This window comes from Triticum urartu, chromosome 5A, assembly GCF_056163025.1.
Source record: "Triticum urartu cultivar PI428250 chromosome 5A, HENAU_Tu73, whole genome shotgun sequence".
Taxonomy (NCBI): Eukaryota; Viridiplantae; Streptophyta; class Magnoliopsida; order Poales; family Poaceae; genus Triticum; species Triticum urartu.
This window is the reverse complement of record NC_141877.1, coordinates 550900843-550922697: the sequence shown is the minus strand read 5'-3', so window position 1 is coordinate 550922697 and position 21855 is coordinate 550900843. Positions and strand designations below refer to the sequence as shown.

The 21855-nt window shown below is 40.8% G+C and overlaps 1 protein-coding gene across 1 annotated transcript; it reads right to left on the bottom strand.

The window, feature by feature from the left end:
- Positions 1-4646: 4646 nt before the first annotated feature.
- On the bottom strand, positions 4647-21472 carry EMB3012 (embryo defective 3012). Its single transcript, XM_087521680.1, has 36 exons — positions 21125-21472; positions 20185-20450; positions 19510-19679; positions 19186-19402; positions 18410-18756; positions 17390-17569; positions 17101-17239; positions 16866-17014; positions 15410-15521; positions 14722-15320; positions 14507-14630; positions 14091-14371; positions 13750-13866; positions 13603-13665; positions 13321-13512; positions 12956-13015; positions 12792-12860; positions 12056-12181; positions 11860-11979; positions 11485-11604; positions 11128-11283; positions 10965-11027; positions 10775-10902; positions 10033-10441; positions 9164-9266; positions 8961-9091; positions 8521-8592; positions 8027-8108; positions 7551-7658; positions 7099-7240; positions 6433-6516; positions 6134-6344; positions 6002-6056; positions 5827-5921; positions 5686-5746; positions 4647-5388 (listed from the first exon to the last, which is right to left on the bottom strand). The coding sequence occupies exons 1-36, from the start codon at positions 21322-21324 to the stop codon at positions 5036-5038; spliced, it is 5904 nt and encodes a 1967-aa protein (XP_087377806.1). The 5' UTR covers positions 21325-21472; the 3' UTR covers positions 4647-5035.
- Positions 21473-21855: the final 383 nt, after the last annotated feature.

Below are 21855 nucleotides of genomic sequence, written 5' to 3'. Positions count from 1 at the left end.
TGACAAACAAAAAGATCAAAATGTACCATACCTTCAGCTGGTGACCTCTTGAAGTTAAATAAAGATAATTTCTAAAACGAAAAGTGAGATGTTGTATCTGGTGCCTCACCCAAATATACTTATGTTCGTTCTCTTGTAAGAACTGTATATATTCAGTAGCCTGCAATAGAAAATGGTGTCAAGAAAACCCAGCTTAATAAAATGGGTTGCAGCGTATAATCAATAACCTTCTAGGTGTGTGCCATATTACTTTTATGAAAACCAGAACAAAGTTATTTATATGCATCTCTAATTAGAACCCAACCGAAATTAATAAAATATCTGAGGCGAAGAACACATACAAATTAATGGACTAAAAAAATAGCAGGATTGAGCAGAACAACCCCACTGTTGCTTGTTGGAAAGGGTAATCATTAAGACTTTAAGGTCGACCCGTCACGAATCAAAGCCTGCACAAATGGTCAAATTCTGTACAAAAAAATCAATACAGACTACCGTTAACTAATACCTCAGGGAGCACTTTGAAGCAGGGAAAATATCATGACAGCTTTATTAACATGATTCTCGACAAGTCGGGTATTATACATTTTTCAAGCTTGACCTCCTATATGGAGTATCTTATATAGCAGACAAGGTAGAAATAACAACTGGGATAATAAAAGGAATTACTACTCAAGTCGACCGACCAAAAGCTAATTCAAATATGTGATTTCAGAATCCGCTCTATTTGCTAAAAATGGAAAAGCAAAACATGGATTATATCAATAACCTTTAAAATAGTTATGTTACATTTACATGATAGCTTAGAACATGTTTAATGAAAGCTCTTCTACGCGTCCTCGTACCCCATCTGCTCCGTCACATGTGTCCTCCCCATGGCCACCTGCGATGAAGACGACCCGTCGAATTCACATAGAGGACGCACACCCTCGGACCCTCCTCGCATAGTTCATGCCTGCCACAAACCCAAATCGTGGAAGCTGACGGCCGCGGAAGACGTCTTGGAGCAAGTGGATGGAGGGCGGAGGCGGAACATGGCTCAACAGCGAGAAAGCCAGACGGCGAGCCGTCGGCCATCTTCGCCACGGCCGAGTCGAGTGAAGTTTCTCGGGAGAGATTAGATTGGAATCGAGGGGGGTGGAGGGAATTGAGACGGAGAATAGATGATCCTCATGCAGATGGGAGTGCCGGGCCGGTGGCGACGTCCACGGCCAGGACCGCAGCCACGACGACCAGGAGAGGACGATGAGGGGAGCAGCGGCGGCGAGTTTCTCGAGAGCGGAGAGATTGGTTGGGTTGTTTCTCTTTTCTTTGGGGTGAGGGGAGATGGAGGATGGGACGTGTGTTCGTGGGTGGGTCGTGGGCTCTGTTTTTCTTTCCTTTCTCTGCACTGTTTTTTCCGAAGCGGTGGGTAGTTTTCCTGATTTTTCTTAACGTACGAAGGGTGGGGGAAGGAGTATCGATAAAGTAGGAGGTCGAATCATCACGACGTTCGATCCTCCGTTAATAATAGAGATAACGAAGCTATCTCTTTTAGTACGTGCTTTGATCTATATATGACTGTTCCTCTAATTGTTGGCCCCTTTACCTTTGGTCGATGTATCACTATTTTCTTATTTCTAGATCAACGGTCGATCTTTCTAGAAACAAAGATGGTTAGAGCTTTTTTGCATAACTAATGGACCGTGTTATAAATCTGATGTTAAACTTTTAAACATGGCAAATCAAACATTTTATGAAAATTATGTGTCCCGAGCCTGGCAATTCTCTTCAGCAAGCATGGCAAATCCTGACATAATTTTTTCTCAACATTTGTCAATGCTTGCTCAAGGGAATTCTCATGCTCGCGACATGAAAATTGTTATAAAAACATTTGATTTGCCATGCTTAAAAATCTGGCTTAAGATTTTAGCATTTCTGAATTGTTGTCACTGCCAGCGGATCCCCTTACATGTGGGTGATGGGGAACGTAGTAATTTCAAAAATTTCCTACGCACACGCAAGATCATGGTGATGCATAGCAACGAGATGGGAGAATGTTGTCCACGTACCCTCGTAGACTGAAAGCGGAAGCGTTAGCACAACGCGGTTGATGTAGTCGTACGTCTTCACGATCCGACCGATCAAGTACCGAACGCACGACACCTCCGAGTTCTGCACACGTTCAACTCGATGACGTCCCTCGAACTCCGATCCAACCGAGTGTTGAGGGAGAGTTTCGTCAGTACGACGGCGTGGTGACGATGATGATGTTCTACCGATGCAGGGCTTCGCCTAAACACCGCTACGATATGATCGAGGTGGATTATGGTGAAGGGGGGCACCGCACACGGCTAAGAGATCAAGAAATCAATTGTTGTGTCTTTGGGGTGCCCCCTGCCCCCGTATATAAAGGAGTGGAGGAGGGGGAGGGCCGCCCCTCTCTATGGCGCGCCCTAGGAGAGTCCTACTCCCACCGGGAGTAGGATTCCCCCTTTCCTAGTAGAACTAGGAGCCCTTCCAAGTATTAGGAGTAGGAGGGAAGTAAAGGGAAGGGAAAAGAAGAAGGAAGGAAGGGGGCGCCCCCCTCCCCCTCCCTAGTCCAATTCGGACCAGCCCATGGGGAGGGGTGCGGCCACCCTTTGAGGCCTTTCTCTCCTTTCCCGTATGTCTCATTAAGGCCCAATACGAATTCCCGTAACTCCCCGGTACTCCTGAAAATATCCGAATCACTCGGAACCTTTCCGATGTCCGAATATAGTCGTCCAATATATCGATATTTATGTCTTGACCATTTCGAGACTCCTCGTCATGTCCCCGATCTAATCCGGGACTCCGAACTCCTTCGGTACATCAAAACACATAAACTCATAATATAACCGTCATCGAACTTTAAGCGTGCGGATCCTACGGGTTCGAGAACTATGTAGACATGACTGAGACGCGTCTGCGGTCAATAACCAATAGCGGAACCTGGATGCTCATATTGGCTCCTACATATTCTATGAAGATCTTTATCGGTCAAACCACATAACAACATACGTTGTTCCCTTTGTCATCGGTATGTTACTTGCCCGAGATTCGATCGTCGGTATCTCAATACCTAGTTCAATCTCGTTACCGGCAAGTCTCTTTACTCGTTCCGTAATACATCATCTCGTAACTAACTCATTAGTTGCAATGCTTGCAAGGCTTAGGTGATGTGCATTACCGAGAGGGCCCATAGATACCTCTCCGACAATCGGAGTGACAAATCCTAATCTCGAAATACGCCAACCCAACAAGTACCTTCGGAGATACCTGTAAAGCACCTTTATAATCACCCAGTTACGTTGTGATGTTTGGTAGCACATAAAGTGTTCCTCCGGTAAACGGGAGTTGCATAATCTCATAGTCATAGGAATATGTATAAGTCATGAAGAAAACAATAGCAACAAACTAAACAATCAAGTGCTAAGCTAACGGAATGGGTCAAGTCAATCACATCATTCTCGTAATGATGTGATCCCGTTAATCAAATGACAACTCATGTCTATGGTTAGGAAACATAACCATCTTTGATCAACGAGCTAGTCAAGTAGAGGCATACTAGTGACACTCTGTTTGTCTATGTATTTGCACATGTATTATGTTTCCGGTTAATACAATTCTAGCATGAATAATAAACATTTATCATGATATAAGGAAATAAATAATAACTTTATTATTGCCTCTAGGGCATATTTCCTTCAGTGGGTGCCTACGCAGGTGAGGTGAGGGCAGCCCCAATTTGGATTTGGTTGAAGATTGGGTTAACCATGTTGTTCGATTCATGCAATGGTCTATCGTCCTCACCGCAAAAGCAAATTATAAGTTCATACAACTCCGGTCAATAAATAAGCAAATATATAAGTTCATAAAGCTTGAGATATCCATTGGTTGAATTTGACTCTGTCGGTTTTTGTCCTAACGTGAACACACGTCAATACTTGGTTGAAAAATTATTCTTGATGTAAGATATTTTTTCAAAATAGTGACCTAGTGATGTCTGTACTCAACGATTGTTGTTGAAAAATAGCATGCTTAGTCACGAGTGAGGATGTCCTGAACCCATTTTTTTAAAATGCATTTTAAACATGTTTTAAAATGTTAAAAAATCCAAAACAAAATTCCACGCATACATCTTCACAAAATGTGTGCATGGCACAAAGTTTTTTAGTTTGCCTCCATGAAAAAGACAAATTTCAGTTCTAAATAGCATTCCACAATAATTTTTTTGTCATTTTTGCACAAGCCAAAGAAAAAGTTGTTTTCCATGAAACTTTGTGCACGGACATAGAATATGAAGATGTACACTTGCACCTTTTTTTTTCAAAATTCTCTAGCATTTAGAAATGTGTTTTTCAAAGTAGGTTTATACGTACCCAGGCTCATAACGCACACATTTCAGAACCGCTTTGCACAAGTAACACCTTCTACGGCGTTTTCCAAAAAAAAAGGTGCATGGAAAATACATATCTAACACATTATATACATATCTAATGGCTTACAGCGAGAGGACAAGTATATACTCCCTTCCTTTTAAAATAGATGACCCAACTTTATACTAACTTTATACTAAAGTTAGTACAAAGCTGAGTCATCTATTTCGAAACGGAGGGAGTACATATCTAACACACAACGTCCAAGAAAGATAAAAATGTCCTGGTGCACACTAACACATTAATGGCTTCTCGACCAAATTAAGCAGGTTCCATAAGATAAAACAGGGCTGGGTGGTGCTTGGGAGAGGTGGAAGAGACACTCCATTTACATACAGAGCTCCCAGGCTCTTACAATTACAAAGCTATTACAAAGAGGAACTGCTATTGGTTGAATGATCTCTCTAGCTCTATAGCTCTAAGCAAAAACAGAACCAACCATTGCTCGTACAGATGCCGCCACGACTCGAAAATTGACAGCGTAGTATCAACAATACACGGATTTTACAGTACAGGGATAACAGGGCTACCCGTCTAAATCATACACTAAGGGGGAAACATGCCAGAAGCGACTCTACTGCCCAGTTTACATGCGCTCAGTACGTATTTTGAGGGTTGAATCGCCTCCTCGCGTCACGCTTGTAGTAAGGCGTGTCGTCGACAGTCTTCCTCACGTACTCCATGAAAGGCTGGGGCGTGCGAGGAGAGAACTCGCCGATAGCCGGGGAGGCAGGGTCAGGCGCAGCGGCAGGCCCCGCTGCTGGTGCCGGCGCGTGCCGTGGTGGTGCCTGTCGGGCCGGTTTCTCCAGCAGCTTCATGATGACCCAGAGTGTACCTGCTGGCACGATGATGCATGTGAGGATAAGACCAAATGTGGTTAAGCCTGACGACGACGATGGCTCTGTTCTGTCTCCTGTAACATAATTAACTTCTAATTCTTCAGTCTGGCCTGCACAAGGGGAAAACAATTTAATCGAGTTAATCATCATGGAGCAATTCCTGTTGGTCAGCAAAAACTCAAATCAAATCTTAAAAATATACTATTAGGGGGAGTTTTTCATCCAAATATTAGGTGGACTTGGTATGGAAATAAGTTTTACCAATCGACAAGGTTCAAGAATCAGAACGATGTTTTTTTTAGGTCAGGAATGATGCTCATCAGACCACGAGATGCAATTTCCAGATAGCCAGTCAGCTTGTTACAAGGATATGGCCAAGAAGATGCGAAGAAGATAGAATGGCATACCAGTGGCTGGAAGAATTATAGTGACCTTGTCAGCGAAAGGTTGCCTTTTGAGTGCTTCAACCTGGAAAAGGATGGAAATCAGAATTTGTTTACAGCATTAAGCATTGATGCAAAAATGATGATTTGTCATCTGTGGCTCACCCGGTAAACAACTTGACTAGGACCACCAATGTTCTCATTTGTGTCAACAAGACTGACCGACATTAAATCTTTAGCACTCCAAAATAACTCAACATCTGGGGGAGGAATACAACTGGAGCTTTAGAAACAAACACAGCCAAAGGTAAGTTTGCAGAAATAATAGGCTTTGTAATACCAGTGTTCCCTCCAATAATGATGACGCTATGGTTGCAGCTTGGAGTCAAGTTTAACTGCATGAGATAGACAACTAAGAGTCAGTTGGAATAAACAGACGAGCTTGTGTGAGAGGTTGGGAAAGGGCGGCTACCATTCCAGGTTCTTTAATGTAAAACCCTTTGACAAACAGTGCATGTGCAGATCCGGTCACCATTGAATCTTCTTTTAGATTTGCACGAACTGAAATGTGTAAAATTCCGTCTTTTGGGTTCGACTTAACAGGCAACAGCTGTGCAGGCGAGTACGGATGAAATACACAGTATGATTTCTTCACAGCACGGTCACTCCATGGCTCAACAAACCTAAGGAGAGAAAACAGTGAGACTTCCATGTATCCCTGAACAGAATAACGAGGCACAGGTGGTCGAATGGCCATTATGGGAAACTTACCCAACAAAAGAAGGTTCGACCTTGCAGTCAAATGGGGCATTTATCTGATTCACAGAGGACTCTGTGCTATGCCCGGCTGAATCACTACTTTCAACAAGGGAATAAAAGGTTAATCTCCATGGACCACAAGTAAATCCAAGAGTATCAAAATGTAAACAGAAAAAAAGTTAGTTTACTGCATTCCTTTTAGACTGGAGGTACTAACAGTGATTATATTGTTTATAAAGACTATTATATAACACAGGAGTACTGGCCTAGTTTTCATTACAACTAAATGCTTCTCTGCCCTCTCACTCTTATGTAGCGATAATTATATTTGCTGAGTATGACCTAATGCATATCTTATGCTACCTATTTTATACATATTATGTCTGAAACCTCTAGTCTCAGATCATATTAGCAGGCAGTATCAAAAGCAGCATTATGATGACATCAGGGCCCGTTTTTGTAACATTAAAATTCTGGAATACAGAATGTCAGTTTGATATGCTTATGCTGCACCACAAACCTATGATAACCTATTGTTACATTATTCTCACATAAGATCATATCTAATTTATGATGCTAGTATAAACACCAGGACAATCTACCCAGTAGTGACTTTGAATTTGACTACATATTAATCAACACATGTGGAAGGAGTATGATGATATGAGCACTACAGACCTTAATTTCACAGAGAACTTGTATCCATCAGGTGGGGCAGCAGCATTCGTCAGAATCTCCGCAGGAGCATCAACAACTATCTGGTTCACCTTGAGCACATTGACAGTTGTTCGCAACTTCAGATTTGGGCCTTTAAAAATCACTGTACAAGGAAAGAGCTTATCAAAACCCAAAGTACTAGGAATGAACTGTGTCGAAGTTCAACAATGCATTCTACTCCCTCCATTCCATAATGTAGTGCATATAGATTTTTTGAGAAGTCAAAATTTGCAAACTTTGACCAAGTTTATATATAAAACTATTTATATCTACAATATCAAATATATAAAATATGAAACTACATCTTATGATGAATCTAATGTTTGTGAGGTTTGACTTTTTCGAAAAATATATATGCACTACATTATGGAACCGAGGGAGTACTAAGCAAATATAGGTTTTTACTTCCATACCTTCTGCTATACCTTCACCACGTGCATGTGCTTCACCAGTTATTTGATTAACATGCATAACTTTTTCATTGGTACTTAACCACTGGCCAGGTCCACGCGCATCCATGCCTACAACAACAATTGGCCATGGTTAGGAAAACAAGAAAAATTGACAAACTCAGAACATTGCACCAACTGTCTACTTCGTGCAGGATATTAAACTAAACATATTTTGCTCCCTTTCTCTAGCAACGCCTTTTGCTTTATGAATCATGTATTAACTACCAACTTCTGTGCATTTATAAAGTATTCAAAAGATCACTGCATAGCGCTAACTAGAATGCAATCACTGCATGGTGCTAACTTGGAATGCAACAAGCAAAGTGCACAAATAAGGTTAAGCACACCGAAATGATGTGACCAGAGATAATATCTGATACAATATTAAAAGATAATCACAACAACTACTAGTAAGAAAATGGATTCAGTGAACATACGGTCCCCGATAATAGTAAAGTTCAGGTGTTGGCCAGAATGAATCACCACATCTCTAGGATACATTCGCGCACCAACAGATACCTGAGAGTTAAAAAACAAGTGTTAGTCAGTATATGTCACCACTTCAATACGTACATCCGATCAAAAGAAACCATAAAAAACTGCATCTTTGTTTAGTAGGAGTATTTGTTTTGCCAGTTCAATGGCACTGCCAATTACTCCATCTGTTTCAACCCACCATGCACACAAATGCACTAAAGTAAGGGTAGATATTGCATATTTGCATTAATTCTCTTGATTTCCTCAAAGGGCACTTATCCTGAAACGTACTATTTTAAGAGCTTGGGAGATACAAGTAAACAGTCCTACATAATTATGCCTTGTAAGTTAGAATAGCAGAATAACCCACCTTTTGTACAAGTTTAAATAGCTATGCATCCTAACATATCAAACATAGGAAGAGCAGATTCAAGAATGGCAAAAAGAATCATACCATTATGAAATCTGATTTTCTGGAAGGATGGTTGATGTGCAACCTTACAAGAGCTGTCCCATGGCTTCTCGCCTTCAAAAAAGAAATATGAAGCAGTTTGCACAGAAGACTAATGAGAAATATGATCAACCAACTCATATGCTTGTCACAACTGAAATTAGCAGAACCAAGCTTCCAAGTAATAAACCCTTATAGGTTGTGCAGGTTTTTTCTTCCTTCTTTGTGATGTTGAAGGGTAAGATGTAAAAGTGGTATTCCCAACCTAAAACTTCAATCTGGATGTATTGCCTTGTGTCTACAGGAAATCCTTAACCACCTTGCACACACACAACACACCCACACCCACACACGCACACGCACACGCACACACACACACACCCCCGCGCACACACAAAATATAAGAAAAACTTAAAGCTTGGGTTTCGGGAAGCAACGCATACCTGTAGCACAAAACGTTGATGTGCGCCATATGTACCATTGACATCTCTGGGCATGACAATTGACAAAACATCAGGATAGTTTGTCTCAATCTTCACAGGTGCTACTCCAAGTGCTTCACTAAAGGTATAACCTGGTGGAAGGCAGGAAGATTAGAAATGAGTCAAAGAATTGATTAAGCATTCGATACTGGTAAATGTGTTACCTAATTCATCAGCATATTTTACATCCAGTTCAACTTTATCATTTACAGAAAGATAGGCTGTCTGGATTGATGATTCTGCAGCAGCTACCCGTACTTGTGCAACCTGAACAATAGATCACAGCATCAGCACGAATAATGCATAGAGATGTAGAAAAGGGCAATTGTTAATCACATGGTATCAGCAGTAGTTAGAACACCTAGCACATAATAATAGTTACTCCCTCCGTCCCAAAATTCTTGTCTTAGATTTGTCTAGATACGGATGTATCTAACACTAAAATGTAACTAGATACATCCGTATTTAGACAAATTTAAGACAAGAATTTTGGGACGGAGGGAGTACAAACTACTCCCTCCGTTCCTAAATATAAGTCTTTTTAGAGATTCCAACATGGACTACATACAGATGTATATAGACATATTTTAGAGTGTAGATTAACTCATTTTGCTCCATATGTAGTTCATATTGAAATCTTTAAAAGGGCTTATATTTAGGAATGAAGTGATATAAAGGAGAACTCCTTGGGTGTGATCTAGCTATGGGTTTCCTTCGGCATTGCACTAGCTTTCAGGAAGCTCTTTTGTTTTGACATGTCCAGATAGACTAATCCATGGATGAGGGAAGCACAACACAGCAATATGAATTGACAAACTAGCCCCTAATCTCATAACAGGGCAAGTAGGAATTTCCTGTTCCTCAATCATAAGAGGTGGCATCTATGGCTTCAATCGTACCAAGGAAGGTATTGAATAAGTGATGGTTCAAACGAATAGTGAAAACAGCAATAATTCCAAAATAGACATCTTGGTAGGAATATCTAGTCGTACATAACTTAAAGACTAAACAAACCAACACAAGTCTTTCTGACCTCAGCAACTCGTAGGCATGATGCTATTTCTGTTCTGCCAGTTGAGTGATCTTTTGCCTGAATACAATCAATTGCATTGCTTTCTCCAGTCCTAATTTTACTTCCATCAATAGCATTAGCATTCTGCATAGCAGGATCACTTCTACCACTGCTCCTTAACAGAGAATATCCAATAGTAGTATCCAGGCCATTTGAGTCTTGTTCTCCAAATGAATTAACGGATCTAGGTAAAAGGTCTGTGGTGGTATAAAAGGGTGGTAATAGCCATGTTATAGGAAGTCCACGTGCAAGGGGGGGATCTGGTACGACCAGGATTGTCTTGGAGGCATCATAAGATACAGATCCAGAACTGCCATGTAGCGAGAAATCACAAGTAACTGAAATGGATATCTTGGTTTTCCCTGCAGATCTGTAACAACAAAAACCAGACATTAGGGCTCACTTGTTATTCGATATAATATGTGAGAGCATTCTTTTATGTGTTCCAAACAAGACATTTGAATTATAAAAATGAAGCGTAAATAGAAACACTTGTACAATATGTTTTAAAAGAGTTGTTGACAATCTACAACTTTGAAAATTGGCATGATATCTTTTTTCTAGAAGGATGACTAATTTCCCTTTGATATGATATAAAGCCACAGAACCAAAAGAAGTCCATCAGGTTTAGGAAGGTTAGAGCATTCAACACACTCCACATAAGCAATCCAGGGACCAAGGTATATTGTTATCCAAGCAGTACCTTCCAATCACATGATTGATAAAAGCATTGCTACTTCCATTGGATAACCATGGATAGGTTTTTCCTTCTGAATAAAGACCTTGATCAAGTCCATTTTGCCAAGATCTAGCCGATTGGAATGTCACAACCTAAGGTACAATAGTTTGTTAGTGCATGGATACAATGGGAATAGAGTAAAGAGTATTCTGACCTTCTGATCTGCTATCATCCAAGTGTAACTTTGACAAGTTTCATAGAAGGAAAATGGATCCCCCTGGGCAGCATATGTGACGTAAGATAAAAGTAAAAAACATTTGTGTGAAAACAAACAGGGACTAAACATTTGTATGAAAACAAACAGGGACTAAACATACCTTAGGCACGGAAGGGTAGACTGGCATGCTACAGCCAACACAAAGACGGTCACTTTGAGTACTCAATGCCATAGCCACTGGGATACCCACTTCAACTCTTCCAAAAGCTTCACAAATGACGGTGCCACCATTTGCCAAAACAGCTGCACGTACAGTCTAATGGTGCACTAGGTCAGTAACTAATATAAACCCAGAACTTAATGAAAATTGCATGCTTCAAGCTTCAAATAGAATAGATACTTCAAAAGCAAGGTGCTAAATATGTATGACCAAAATATTATAATGTAAGTTTTTGCAATGACAAAATAAAGGCACATGCATGTAATGCAGTAAAAGATGACTCAGGCTATGACTTACAGAGTTTCCTACAGTCTTTGCAGACAGCTTTCCAGTAGCACTTTGAACTTCCAACGTTCCCACGTTCAAACTTGTGTACTCAATGGAAACTCCAATCTTCGGACCACCTTTAACAGAGAGCTAGAGGAAAGAAGTACTCAGAAGCCATTTGTTCTTTACATAAGTACAACCAAATGGTAGTGATGACAACTAGAAATGCTAGCAGTATATATACGGCCTGTATTGAAAACAAAACTTGCACAGGGAACAGGGAACAGTTTGATTCTCAGTTTTTCAAGGGGGGATGCAATGCCCCCCCAAGAACATTAAAGTCTTGAGGAAATGCAATAACCACATATAGGCGACATTAATTTTAGGGGTCAAGGTAATGATTACCACAAAAGAGGCACCCGGTGTGAGGTAGATGTACTCAGGATGTATTCGCAGTGGTTTGTACACTTCCACATTTATAACCTGACTCAAAACTCTTTGCCCAGAGCGTTGCTTAGTACTAACCTGAAGATTGGAGACATAATGAGGGCTGCCAGACAATAAGCATCTCAAACCAACAATATATTGATTGTCAACTTACATAAAGAGATGTTGTCCCAGTTTTTGCAGCTTTAACTGAAAATTTTGGTCCATCCAGCGACTCGCTTGGATTAACATGATCCAGAATTTCATCACCAAGATGTACCTCAATTCCCATGTACTTGTACTGCAAAGAAAGAAATTGGTAAATGGAAAGAGGTGAAAGTAATAAATACCAAGAGATCATTTTCTACCCCCAGAGGGTACCTAGCAACCTAGATCCAGCATTAGTTCTTACTCTGAGATTCACATATTTTGTGTCCCTATACTGTGCAGCACTGTACTCTGTGATGAACTTAATAACTTATACATATACAGCTTGTACTGACCGATTTTCATGCATGCTGGGCATTGAAAATGAATGCACAGTTAAGTGATATTTGAATCCAGACCACATTGACCAGTCCTAGAAACAGCAACAGTGTACATTTGGCTTTATTAAGGTGAAACGAGGAGGTGGTATTACTCCCAGATGATAGCAGCAAATTTCTGTAACAATCAAACACATGGAAGGCCAACAGGGGGCAGAAAAATGCATTCACTTGAGATGCTACAAAGTTTTGGAAAGAGAGAAGGATTATAAAAACGTGGATTGGACCTAAAAAATTACTTGAGATTTGAAGATATTAGATCTGGTATAGTTGATTGAACAGAAGCTTGCCAGTGCAACGAGAGAAGAATTAACACCAACAAATACAATCAATGGGGGGAAATTGTGCATAGTGGCACTAGCAAACCTGAGAATCTCCGAAGACTTGTCCATCTTGGGTCCCAGCTGAAATTTGAAAATCTTTTGTGGTTCCTTCCTAGAAACAAAGCAAGGTGTCAATGGAAATAAACCCCAACAAGGTTTAGCATCTGGAGAAAATAAATTTGCAACAATGAAAGCATATCACTGTACCATAATGCTGATGTGCTCTTCTGACAATATCTGAATCCAGTCAACATTTGCAACTCTAACCTGCAATAGCATATACAACATGCAAGTTGTTGTCATTTTGACAAATAGTGGGCAGAAACGAAGATTCATACGCCTGTATTGCTGCGAAATAATTTGATGAGAGTTAGCATGGCCATTAATGATGGCAGGTGTATACTACAAGTTTTATCATCTCAAGAAATATGCTAAATGGCTAAATGGGAGTGCGATAGGCGTAACAGGTCAAACATGGCAAGCAATAAAATACACTTGGTTGATACAACTCATAACTCATAAGCAAAACGAAATACTGAGAAAATCAGGGGCACAGTGGCAAAGGAATATACCAGAGAACTAGTCGATACTCTAGGAGAAAGGCCAATGTCCTGAATTGTCACGACAGCACTGCCTAAGCCTCTAGCACCAAGAATCAACTGGGAACATAGGGCCTTCCCTGGATGTTGAACTATTTGGACCACATGTGTGTCATTGGTAGAGGCATCTAGAAAGCACGTGCCACCACTGACAGCTAAGGTTTCCTGTAGCACAAATACATCAGAGCACAAGTAGAAGAAGAAAAATGATAAATTATTCTATGATGCAGAGAATTTAGAATTGCCATTACATACCTGTGCTTCACGATGGGAAACTAACAAGACATACGCTGGAGTGACTCTTAACGAAGAAACAATCTGGGTAAACCAAAAATGAGTAGACAAACATGTTAGCAAAATCAAGGAAATAATCAACCCCAAAAGAAATCTAGTATGATTTACCTGCAACTGAATAGCATCTGTGAGATTGTCATGTTCACTTGGAAGAAACATGTGTTCTTCACGGGTTTTGCTAGCAATTCTGGAAGAAAAGCCAATGACTGTAGCACGGGCAGTGCACTGGAAGTTCAAATATTGAAAAAGGTTAAATTATGCATCAGAACTTTAAACCACAGGAGGACATACTATTCTTAATTAGATCCTCAACATTCTGCAAACTACTGTACCATTGCTCATATATAGAAGTGGATTCATCAACAAAATATGAGTGCTAAGGACAAGTATCTACTTGATGTTAAATTCAACATTCAAAGCAGTTGGTGTGGACTGCAAGCCATACTAACCATTCCCGTCGAATTGTGTAGGACAAGAAACCTCTCCCAAGATGACTGTTCTAACATTTCAGCATCTTCGTCTTGATCCAAGTAAGCAAGTCCCTCACATTCAGTGACTTCCCATCTCAAGCAAAGAGAGGACGAATTGGAAAAAAATCTTCCATTTTGATGTACACCAGCAGCAGCTAGACGGATGCTTCTTCCATTTGAGATTACAACAGGAGATACTTGCAGCCTATTGGGGCTACGGTCAGCTTTACTTGCCGCTTCCAAAATATCAAGCCGGTTTTCTGTCAAAGTGTCAAAAATGGATATAAATGCCACATCTAAGCTTCACAGAATGAGACTGTAAAAGGTACTTATCAAAGGCATACAGTAATTTATGAATCATACTGGATTATCAATGAAAAAGAGCATGATCATACCATTTTCATTTGCAATCAATGTTACTGCTGATGGTAAGTCACAAACAATCGATAGCTCTGATTTGGCAACAGCAGGCACAGGATGATCCTTCCCAATCATGTTTCCGCGCGAAAACAACAGTTTCTACAGAAAAAAAATGATAAATTGAATGTATTCAGCAAGGAAGCAATGCATTAGAATTGAATCAACTGATAGCAGTATTGAAAGTGCTTACAAAGATCCCTTTGCTTTGGCAAGAAACTCGGTATAGTCCACTAGATATTTTTTGCACAGCAGTAGAGCCAATGATATAATTTTCTAGTGCGCCAACAACATCAACAGTTTCTACAAAATCAACCACTTTGTCCCACTGTTCAGGCCCTCCAAAGAGAAACACATCCATGGTTGATCCAGGAACCAAGTACAGCTCCATGGGAGAGTTGTTACCCATATTCTGAATTCCACTCTGTAATCTAGATAAGTCAACCCAGTAACCACCAAACTGGTTTCCATTTCCTGCTTGGAGTACCAGAAGAGGATAATATGCAGATACTTTTGATGTGGCCTTCAGAAAAATAGGCTCATTAAAAGTCTCAAAATAGGAATCAGACTCGGAGGAAAACGTCGCAACTATTGTGGCTCGACCAGCAGCAGATGCATTTAGAGATATCCAGGCACAAGGATTGCCATATTGTGCCGAAGAACCACTATGATGCTTTAAGGCCTCAACAGTCAAAGCCTCGGATGCATCAACAACTTCAAAAGTTTGATTCTCAGATAGTAAACTCCACCTTATAAAAGCATTAAAATAATCACATCTCGAGTACGGGTGTCCTGCAAAGAGAAACATTATGAACAGCTATTAGAAATAAATAACAGTGTTTTCAGATCACAAAATAGCCAGCCTATATCATGTTAATCACCATTAGATGTTTTAAATGCCACAGCAGCATGAAGTTGTGTTCCAACAGCCACCTCCACAGGAAAGATTGGCAATATAGCCAGTGCTGAAGGAGAGGATACTTCAATAATGATCTGTGTTATGAAGCAAACATAATGAGCTGAAAAAACTGACTTGGCAACTTGCTTAAATGAAAGACGAATGAAAACATGTAGGTGGAGTACTAAGGCCGTACAGAAGAAAGTTCACTCATAAAAGAAAAGAAAGAAACAGACCCTACGCAATCAAGTTACAACACAGTTAAAAGTAGACCAGAGGACATGCCTATTAAGTGATTGGACCACATGACTGCATGCATAGTTGCATACACAAATAGCATATGCGAGCGTGGTGTGCTTGTGCATGAGCTAGTGCAAATAGGTATTAGATGGAAAAGATACATCAGGCAGCCGGTTAGTACGTTTTTGCATCTTTAAGAAGATGCATAGACTACTAAATAATTTGGTTCACTGGATTCTAAAAACGCAGGAATAGGAAAAACACAGAATATGATAGGAATGCATGTGCAAAGCAGAGGACTGGTAAACAAAGGAATTCTATCAACTTTGGTGTTTGGTTCATAGAAATTGGAAAAACACGGGAATCCTAATAAACACGGTCAAATCAAAGTCAAACCACACGAAAATATATAGTTAGAATGTTATTATGCCACTAAGGATCTTAGTCTCGTTCTTCGTGCATAGGTATTTGAGAAGGACCTCCTACGTTTTTCCTTTGAACTGAGATCAGAGGGAAATTTCCTTAACTATTTCCTTTATCCCATTCCTTCGAACCAAAGGCATGAATAGTATCACCATAGGAATATTTCCTATTCCTACGTTTTTCCTCCATTTTTCCTTTGAACCAAAGGAGCCCTTATTAGGTGTGCCCTCTAATTTGAAGTTTTTTGCTACACAGAAGGAAAAGTCCAGAGGAGAAAATAGTGGAAGAGAAACAAGGCATATATTATTTGACTACTAAAGCATTATTAAACAGCAGGAACAATACACATTCTCTACATAATGTTTTAACAGTAACTATACACAGCAGTAAGATTTTAGTTTACGGCTTTTGCTGGCCACAGGTGTTTGTTTGCAGAGAAGCAACAGGCCAACAATTCCCATTCTATTATAAGTCATTATTTTAATGTATTTTTGCTACTAAGATGGCATTTCAATCAAAAAAAGGCACACACAAGCAGGTGTGTTATAAAGAACAGAAAGGAAAAGTAGGCAAAGCAGTCTTTCTTAAGTTCAAAGTACAATAGTTCAACACAAAATATAGATCTCGCAGATCCCAAGCTTAGTACTAGTGCAGAATGAAATAATTAGATTTCCTAGCGAGTGACCTTTACATGTTTAAAGTAGATAAGAGTAAAGACCAGTAGTTTAGGAGAGATCAGAATAACAATATACGAAGGAGATTATATATTCACATACCTCATCAAAATTCAGGAAATCAAAGGTAGAAACTACTTTGATGACAGCTTGACCAGGCTTTTTAGCACGCACAGTATGGGAATCAGACACAGAAACAACACTTTCATCAGACGAAAATAACTTGTAGTCCTCCGGCGTCTTACCACAACCTTCAGTTGAGTACAAAAAGAATACCAGTCAAATCCATTTACAAACCAAAAGTGGGTTAAGACTGAAGATATCACGACAAACATACCTCCAACTGCCATCAGTTCGACCTCCTGATAAACTCCAGGAACCCAGGGTAGATAAATAATATTGGAGTTATCCGTTCCCTCATCCCAGGTTGCCTTCACTTTACTGCATACATTAACTTTTTGCAGCAGCTTGAGAACCTAGAATGGAATGTGCCAATCCAGCAATCAGAAACCTTTGTTGCTTAATTATGAACTGCCAACACCAATTTAATGTTCTTTGCATACAATACAAGTTAGAACCACCCCGAGAAGAAAGCTAGAAATAACATGAATATGCATGAAATGTACCTTTGCTGATCCAGATGCCTCTGCTTGGTAGGTTAAGGCAGCAACTAAATATCCTTCTCCCTGAGAAATGGGGAATAGCAATCTAGAAGTTTGCACTTCATAGGAACCTAAAGAGTTATCTGGAACCTGTGATAAGTTCCAAAGTTCCACTGTGCTGCTCTCCAATCTAAGATTGTTTTCCTGCCAACAAAAAACAAGGGTATTAAATGAACAAAATAAGATTCCATGTAGTATATGGCCAGAACAACGAATCCATAACCAAAGTGCTCAAATGGTAAAATCACTATAGCTGTTCAGGTTCATTTTCTCAACATAAAGGACGTGGTGTTCCTTCTCCATACATTCATCTATTATGCATACGCGTGTACTAAAGAATGCATGAGTACATGTATAAAGATGAGATGAACAGGATTTACAGGCATGAATACTGAAGATTGTTTGTTAACTTCATGTACAAGGGCGGATAGAAGCATGCACATGCATGCAAAATATTTGATGTGAATATTCAGTTCTGCTGACACAAGCATGCATGACTGCATTTATCCGCACGAAGCACAGGAGTGAACTTATTATGGAAAATACATCTAGAATTCAGAGGCTGGCACTTGTGGCTTGCTGATGTATTGATAAATTCGTATTCATATTAATCAGTAAAACATAGTACTTCACGCATAATTTTGAATTTTGGTGTTCATGTTAATTTCTGTGCATGGCCGGTCACCCAATTACTTCACAGAACAGAATCATGTAAATGCAGCTTTGCAGAACCAAGCTCACTTGGTTAAATAGAGGTGCTGGTGCCCACAGGTGTTCAAGGCCTGCCAACAGGTGCTAGTGCCTGTTGGTCAATGTTATATTTTTTTGCTAAATATTTTGGCCATAGTAAACTAAACATTGCAAGTATTACGCAAGACCTTTTATTTAGATCTAATGATCGTCTGTGCATTATTCGTGTGTCCAATAGTAAGTAACCAACAAAGAGACTAAGTAATCAAATGCATAAGATCAGATGAATAGTACCTCTGTAATAAATATCTCTCTAGCATCAAATCCCTCTGCGAAAGCTTTCGCAAGAACCATATACTTTTGACCAGGAAAAACGTACCACACTTCTGAGGATGGAATACTTGTTATCCCATGAAAATGACCAGAATCATCCATGACAGGAACTAGATAGAGGAAGAGTGTCCGTGGAATAACAACACGTAGAGATGATACTTGTTGGTGGCCAGAAACTCTTGTGTCTTCAACAACGACATCAGTAAATCCCAGACTCAAAGTATGTACAACACCCAAGGAACTATCCACTTGGGCCACCGAAGAGTTCTTCACATGCCAAAGATGGTATTGTGATGGTAAATTAACCACTAACAAAAAGGGAGAAGACCTGTTAGCTTTCATTAGCAGATATCCAATAAAAAAAGTTTTAGCAGAAGTTTTCTTAAAATTATACTAAAGGAGCATGCCACTAAACCAAAGTGCAGCATTTAAAAATGGGGATTTCAGTGCAAGCATCTAAACCAGTTTCTTTGTTTTCCATTGAATAAACATTCTGTTGTATGTAAATCGTTTATCTGCCATGGTAGCGTAACTTTTAAGTGTGGTCCTCTTCTGATGTGCTTTCATATATGACATGGCACCACAGTTTACTTTCTGATTAAACTGAAATTGGTTAAGGTACACTTAATATATGACATGACACCACACTCCACTTTCTGAATAAAATCAAACTGGTTGGTATGCTTCAATAGATAATTAGATGTCTTGTGGCAACAAAATCAACATTTAGAGAGTACCTTGGGCAATCTTTTGTCGAAAAATTTTGAGTTTGAAATTCACCAAGACACCAAGAGTTACAAGGACGGGTGATGGGGGCTCTAGCGACATAGCTTCAGCGACAGTTAAAGTGATCGTGTCACTCACATGCTCAAACTGTGGTTCAAATAACTGAGCACTAACGACCTCTTGGCCAATCCCAACACCCTTCACAACAAAGAAATCAGAACCAAGATCCTGCCAGAAGTATTACAACAGAATTCAGAACATATATTTTTATATGAAACTGAATGTTTGCTAGAGCTAAAGCGAAAACAAGATAGTGTGTAAATATATTATCATACCCTATCTTCAAGCTCAAACCGCGCATTCATCTCAACACAAAAACCACTGCAGTCACTTAAATGTGTTTCTTTCAGTGGAATATGAGCAAGATGATGGTTACTGTTATCAAGCGTCGTCGGGGTAAGCTGCCACATAAACTGCAATCCCACCAATGTCGAGAACACGTTTTCTGAATCAAAATGAAAAAATTAAGCCATACAACCCAGCATTGAAATACTATTATAAAAAGTAACCGGATGGAGAAAATGGCTAATGGAACTATGCAATTAATTATTCCACTAGCACGTTTTTAGACCAAGGAAAAGAAGCAGTAACAGTCAAGAACCAGTGTCAGGAGAAACTCAACCACAGAGGGGGGCTCATCAGTCTAAAGAATTCTAGGTTGTGCTTACCAAAACTAAATAACCAATAACTCATATACTATAATATACAATGGTGCTTATTAATCGCATGGAACAGACTTCATGAATATTTGGAATTTGGAATGATCCAACAAACAATAACATGGATGCCCCATCAGCAACGTGCAAGACTAATGCAAAACAGCAAAAGCAGTATCACAGTTTATAAAGTACTTTCAGTGAGGCATAAACAGGGCAATGGGTCTTTCTGTTGCAAGAGTGACACATGACTATTGTTCTGTTAAAGTATGGAAAGAGTATACGAAGAATAACCTTCATCATCAAAGGCATGAACACGCAATGTGGCGATTTCATCCAGGTCAATTTTAACAGAATGATGGAAAATCCTGATCCGAGAGATTTTGTCGACGAAAACTTTGCAGTGTATTGTGATTCCACTAATAATATCAGTGGCGTAGACAGAGGTCTCCTTGCGGCCACTGTAAGGGGCGATTGATGCCAAACGAGCGCTCGTTGAGCATCTGCTGCTGTCGTTGTACTCTGGCTTAACTGATATAATATCATGATGATCCAATGACCTGTAATTTTAACCTCATCAAAATGTACACTGAAACACTACCCCAATGTCCATCTAAGGGATTGGAGCATGGTCCAAAAACAGTCTCAAATCATGAAGTATCATTCTACAACTGGCTACAGAATCTTAAAACAAGTAGCAAACAACCACATTGATGCGTAATCCAGATTCAAGTGCACAAGATACAGGAGCTTCAAACGGTGTAGACCACCTCAAATTTGAGCAACTTCGATGGATCAATGGTGTATGACAGAAGACAGCTACTAAATTGGGAATTAAGGTACACATGGCATGTTTCCCAGTCTGCAGTCACTAAATAAATCAAAGGTGTATGACGGAAATATAGCAAAATAGTCCAGTTAACTTGTCGATTAAGAGACTAACGAAACCACTCACTCAAAGCACACGAGACCTTCAAACCTCAAGCTAAACCGAGGAATACTACCGCTGCTGCGTCATCGCCAGGATCGGCATCGATACACCCCCAAACATGCAAGCGAGCGCACTAAACAACTCACGCGACATGAACCACCCTAATCGCAGGCCCCGGCACAGCCAGTAACCACACAGCGCCACGGATTCGCGCGGCGTAACAGAGGCAGCGGCGAGGCGCGCCGCCCCACGGACAAGAGCGAGGAGAAGAAGTAACCGAAGCGTGTGAGCGCGCGCGCGTACCAGGTGAAGCAGCCGTCCCCGCCGACGAGTCGGTACTCGACGGGCCTGGTCATGCGCGGGGGCAGCAGCACGCTGAGGTCCGCCATGTGGGGCCCGCCCGCCGCTGCCGCTGCCGCCGAGGCGCACAGCAGCGCGGAGGCGGCCACCACCAGCGCCACCGCCGCCGCCGCCGCCGCCGCGACGGCCGGCCGCGCGGCCATCGCCCGCCCGCCCACCCGAAGCCGCTGCCGGAGTAGCAAGTGAGCGAGCACGGCCGCTAAACCCTAGAGAAGAGGGAGGGGAGAAGTGGGGGTTCAAGGTGGGGAGGGAGAGCAAACCGAAGCGAAGGCAGCGGAGGGGAACGAAAGTGAGAGAGGAGGGGGGTGGTGGGTTCTGCGGCCGCTGGTCCCGGAGGTGGTGGGTCGTGTCGTCTCGGTCGCCTCGCCACCGTCCTGGGCCGGACCATTCCTTTCCAGGGCCCAAAATGGGCTTCTTCTCTCTCTCTTTCTCTCTCTCTAGTCTCTCTATACCTGCTTCTTCTATTTTCATTTTTCAGAGAGAACCTAAAAAAACAACGAGAACAGGTCAAAAGGCACAACAGCCACGTTCCATCCTTCGTCCTCTCATCAAGAAATAAAATAAAGTAACTGATAAGTAGAAGACAGGCATGATTTGATCAGATTAAGCATGAGGAGAATTTAAAAAAAATGGGAATGTTTCATATTGAGCATGAGGAGCATACATAGAAAATC

Coding starts and splice junctions, on each gene's coding strand:
- EMB3012 (XM_087521680.1), bottom strand. CDS start 21,324: ATGGCCGCGCGGCCGGCCGTCGCGGCGGCGGCGGCGGCGGCGGTGGCG. Junction 12,861..12,955: donor AAGAGCACATCAGCATTATG/GTACAGTGATAT, acceptor CTTTGTTTCTAG/GAAGGAACCACAAAAGATTT. Junction 8,109..8,520: donor GAAAATCAGATTTCATAATG/GTATGATTCTTT, acceptor TTTAACTCTCAG/GTATCTGTTGGTGCGCGAAT.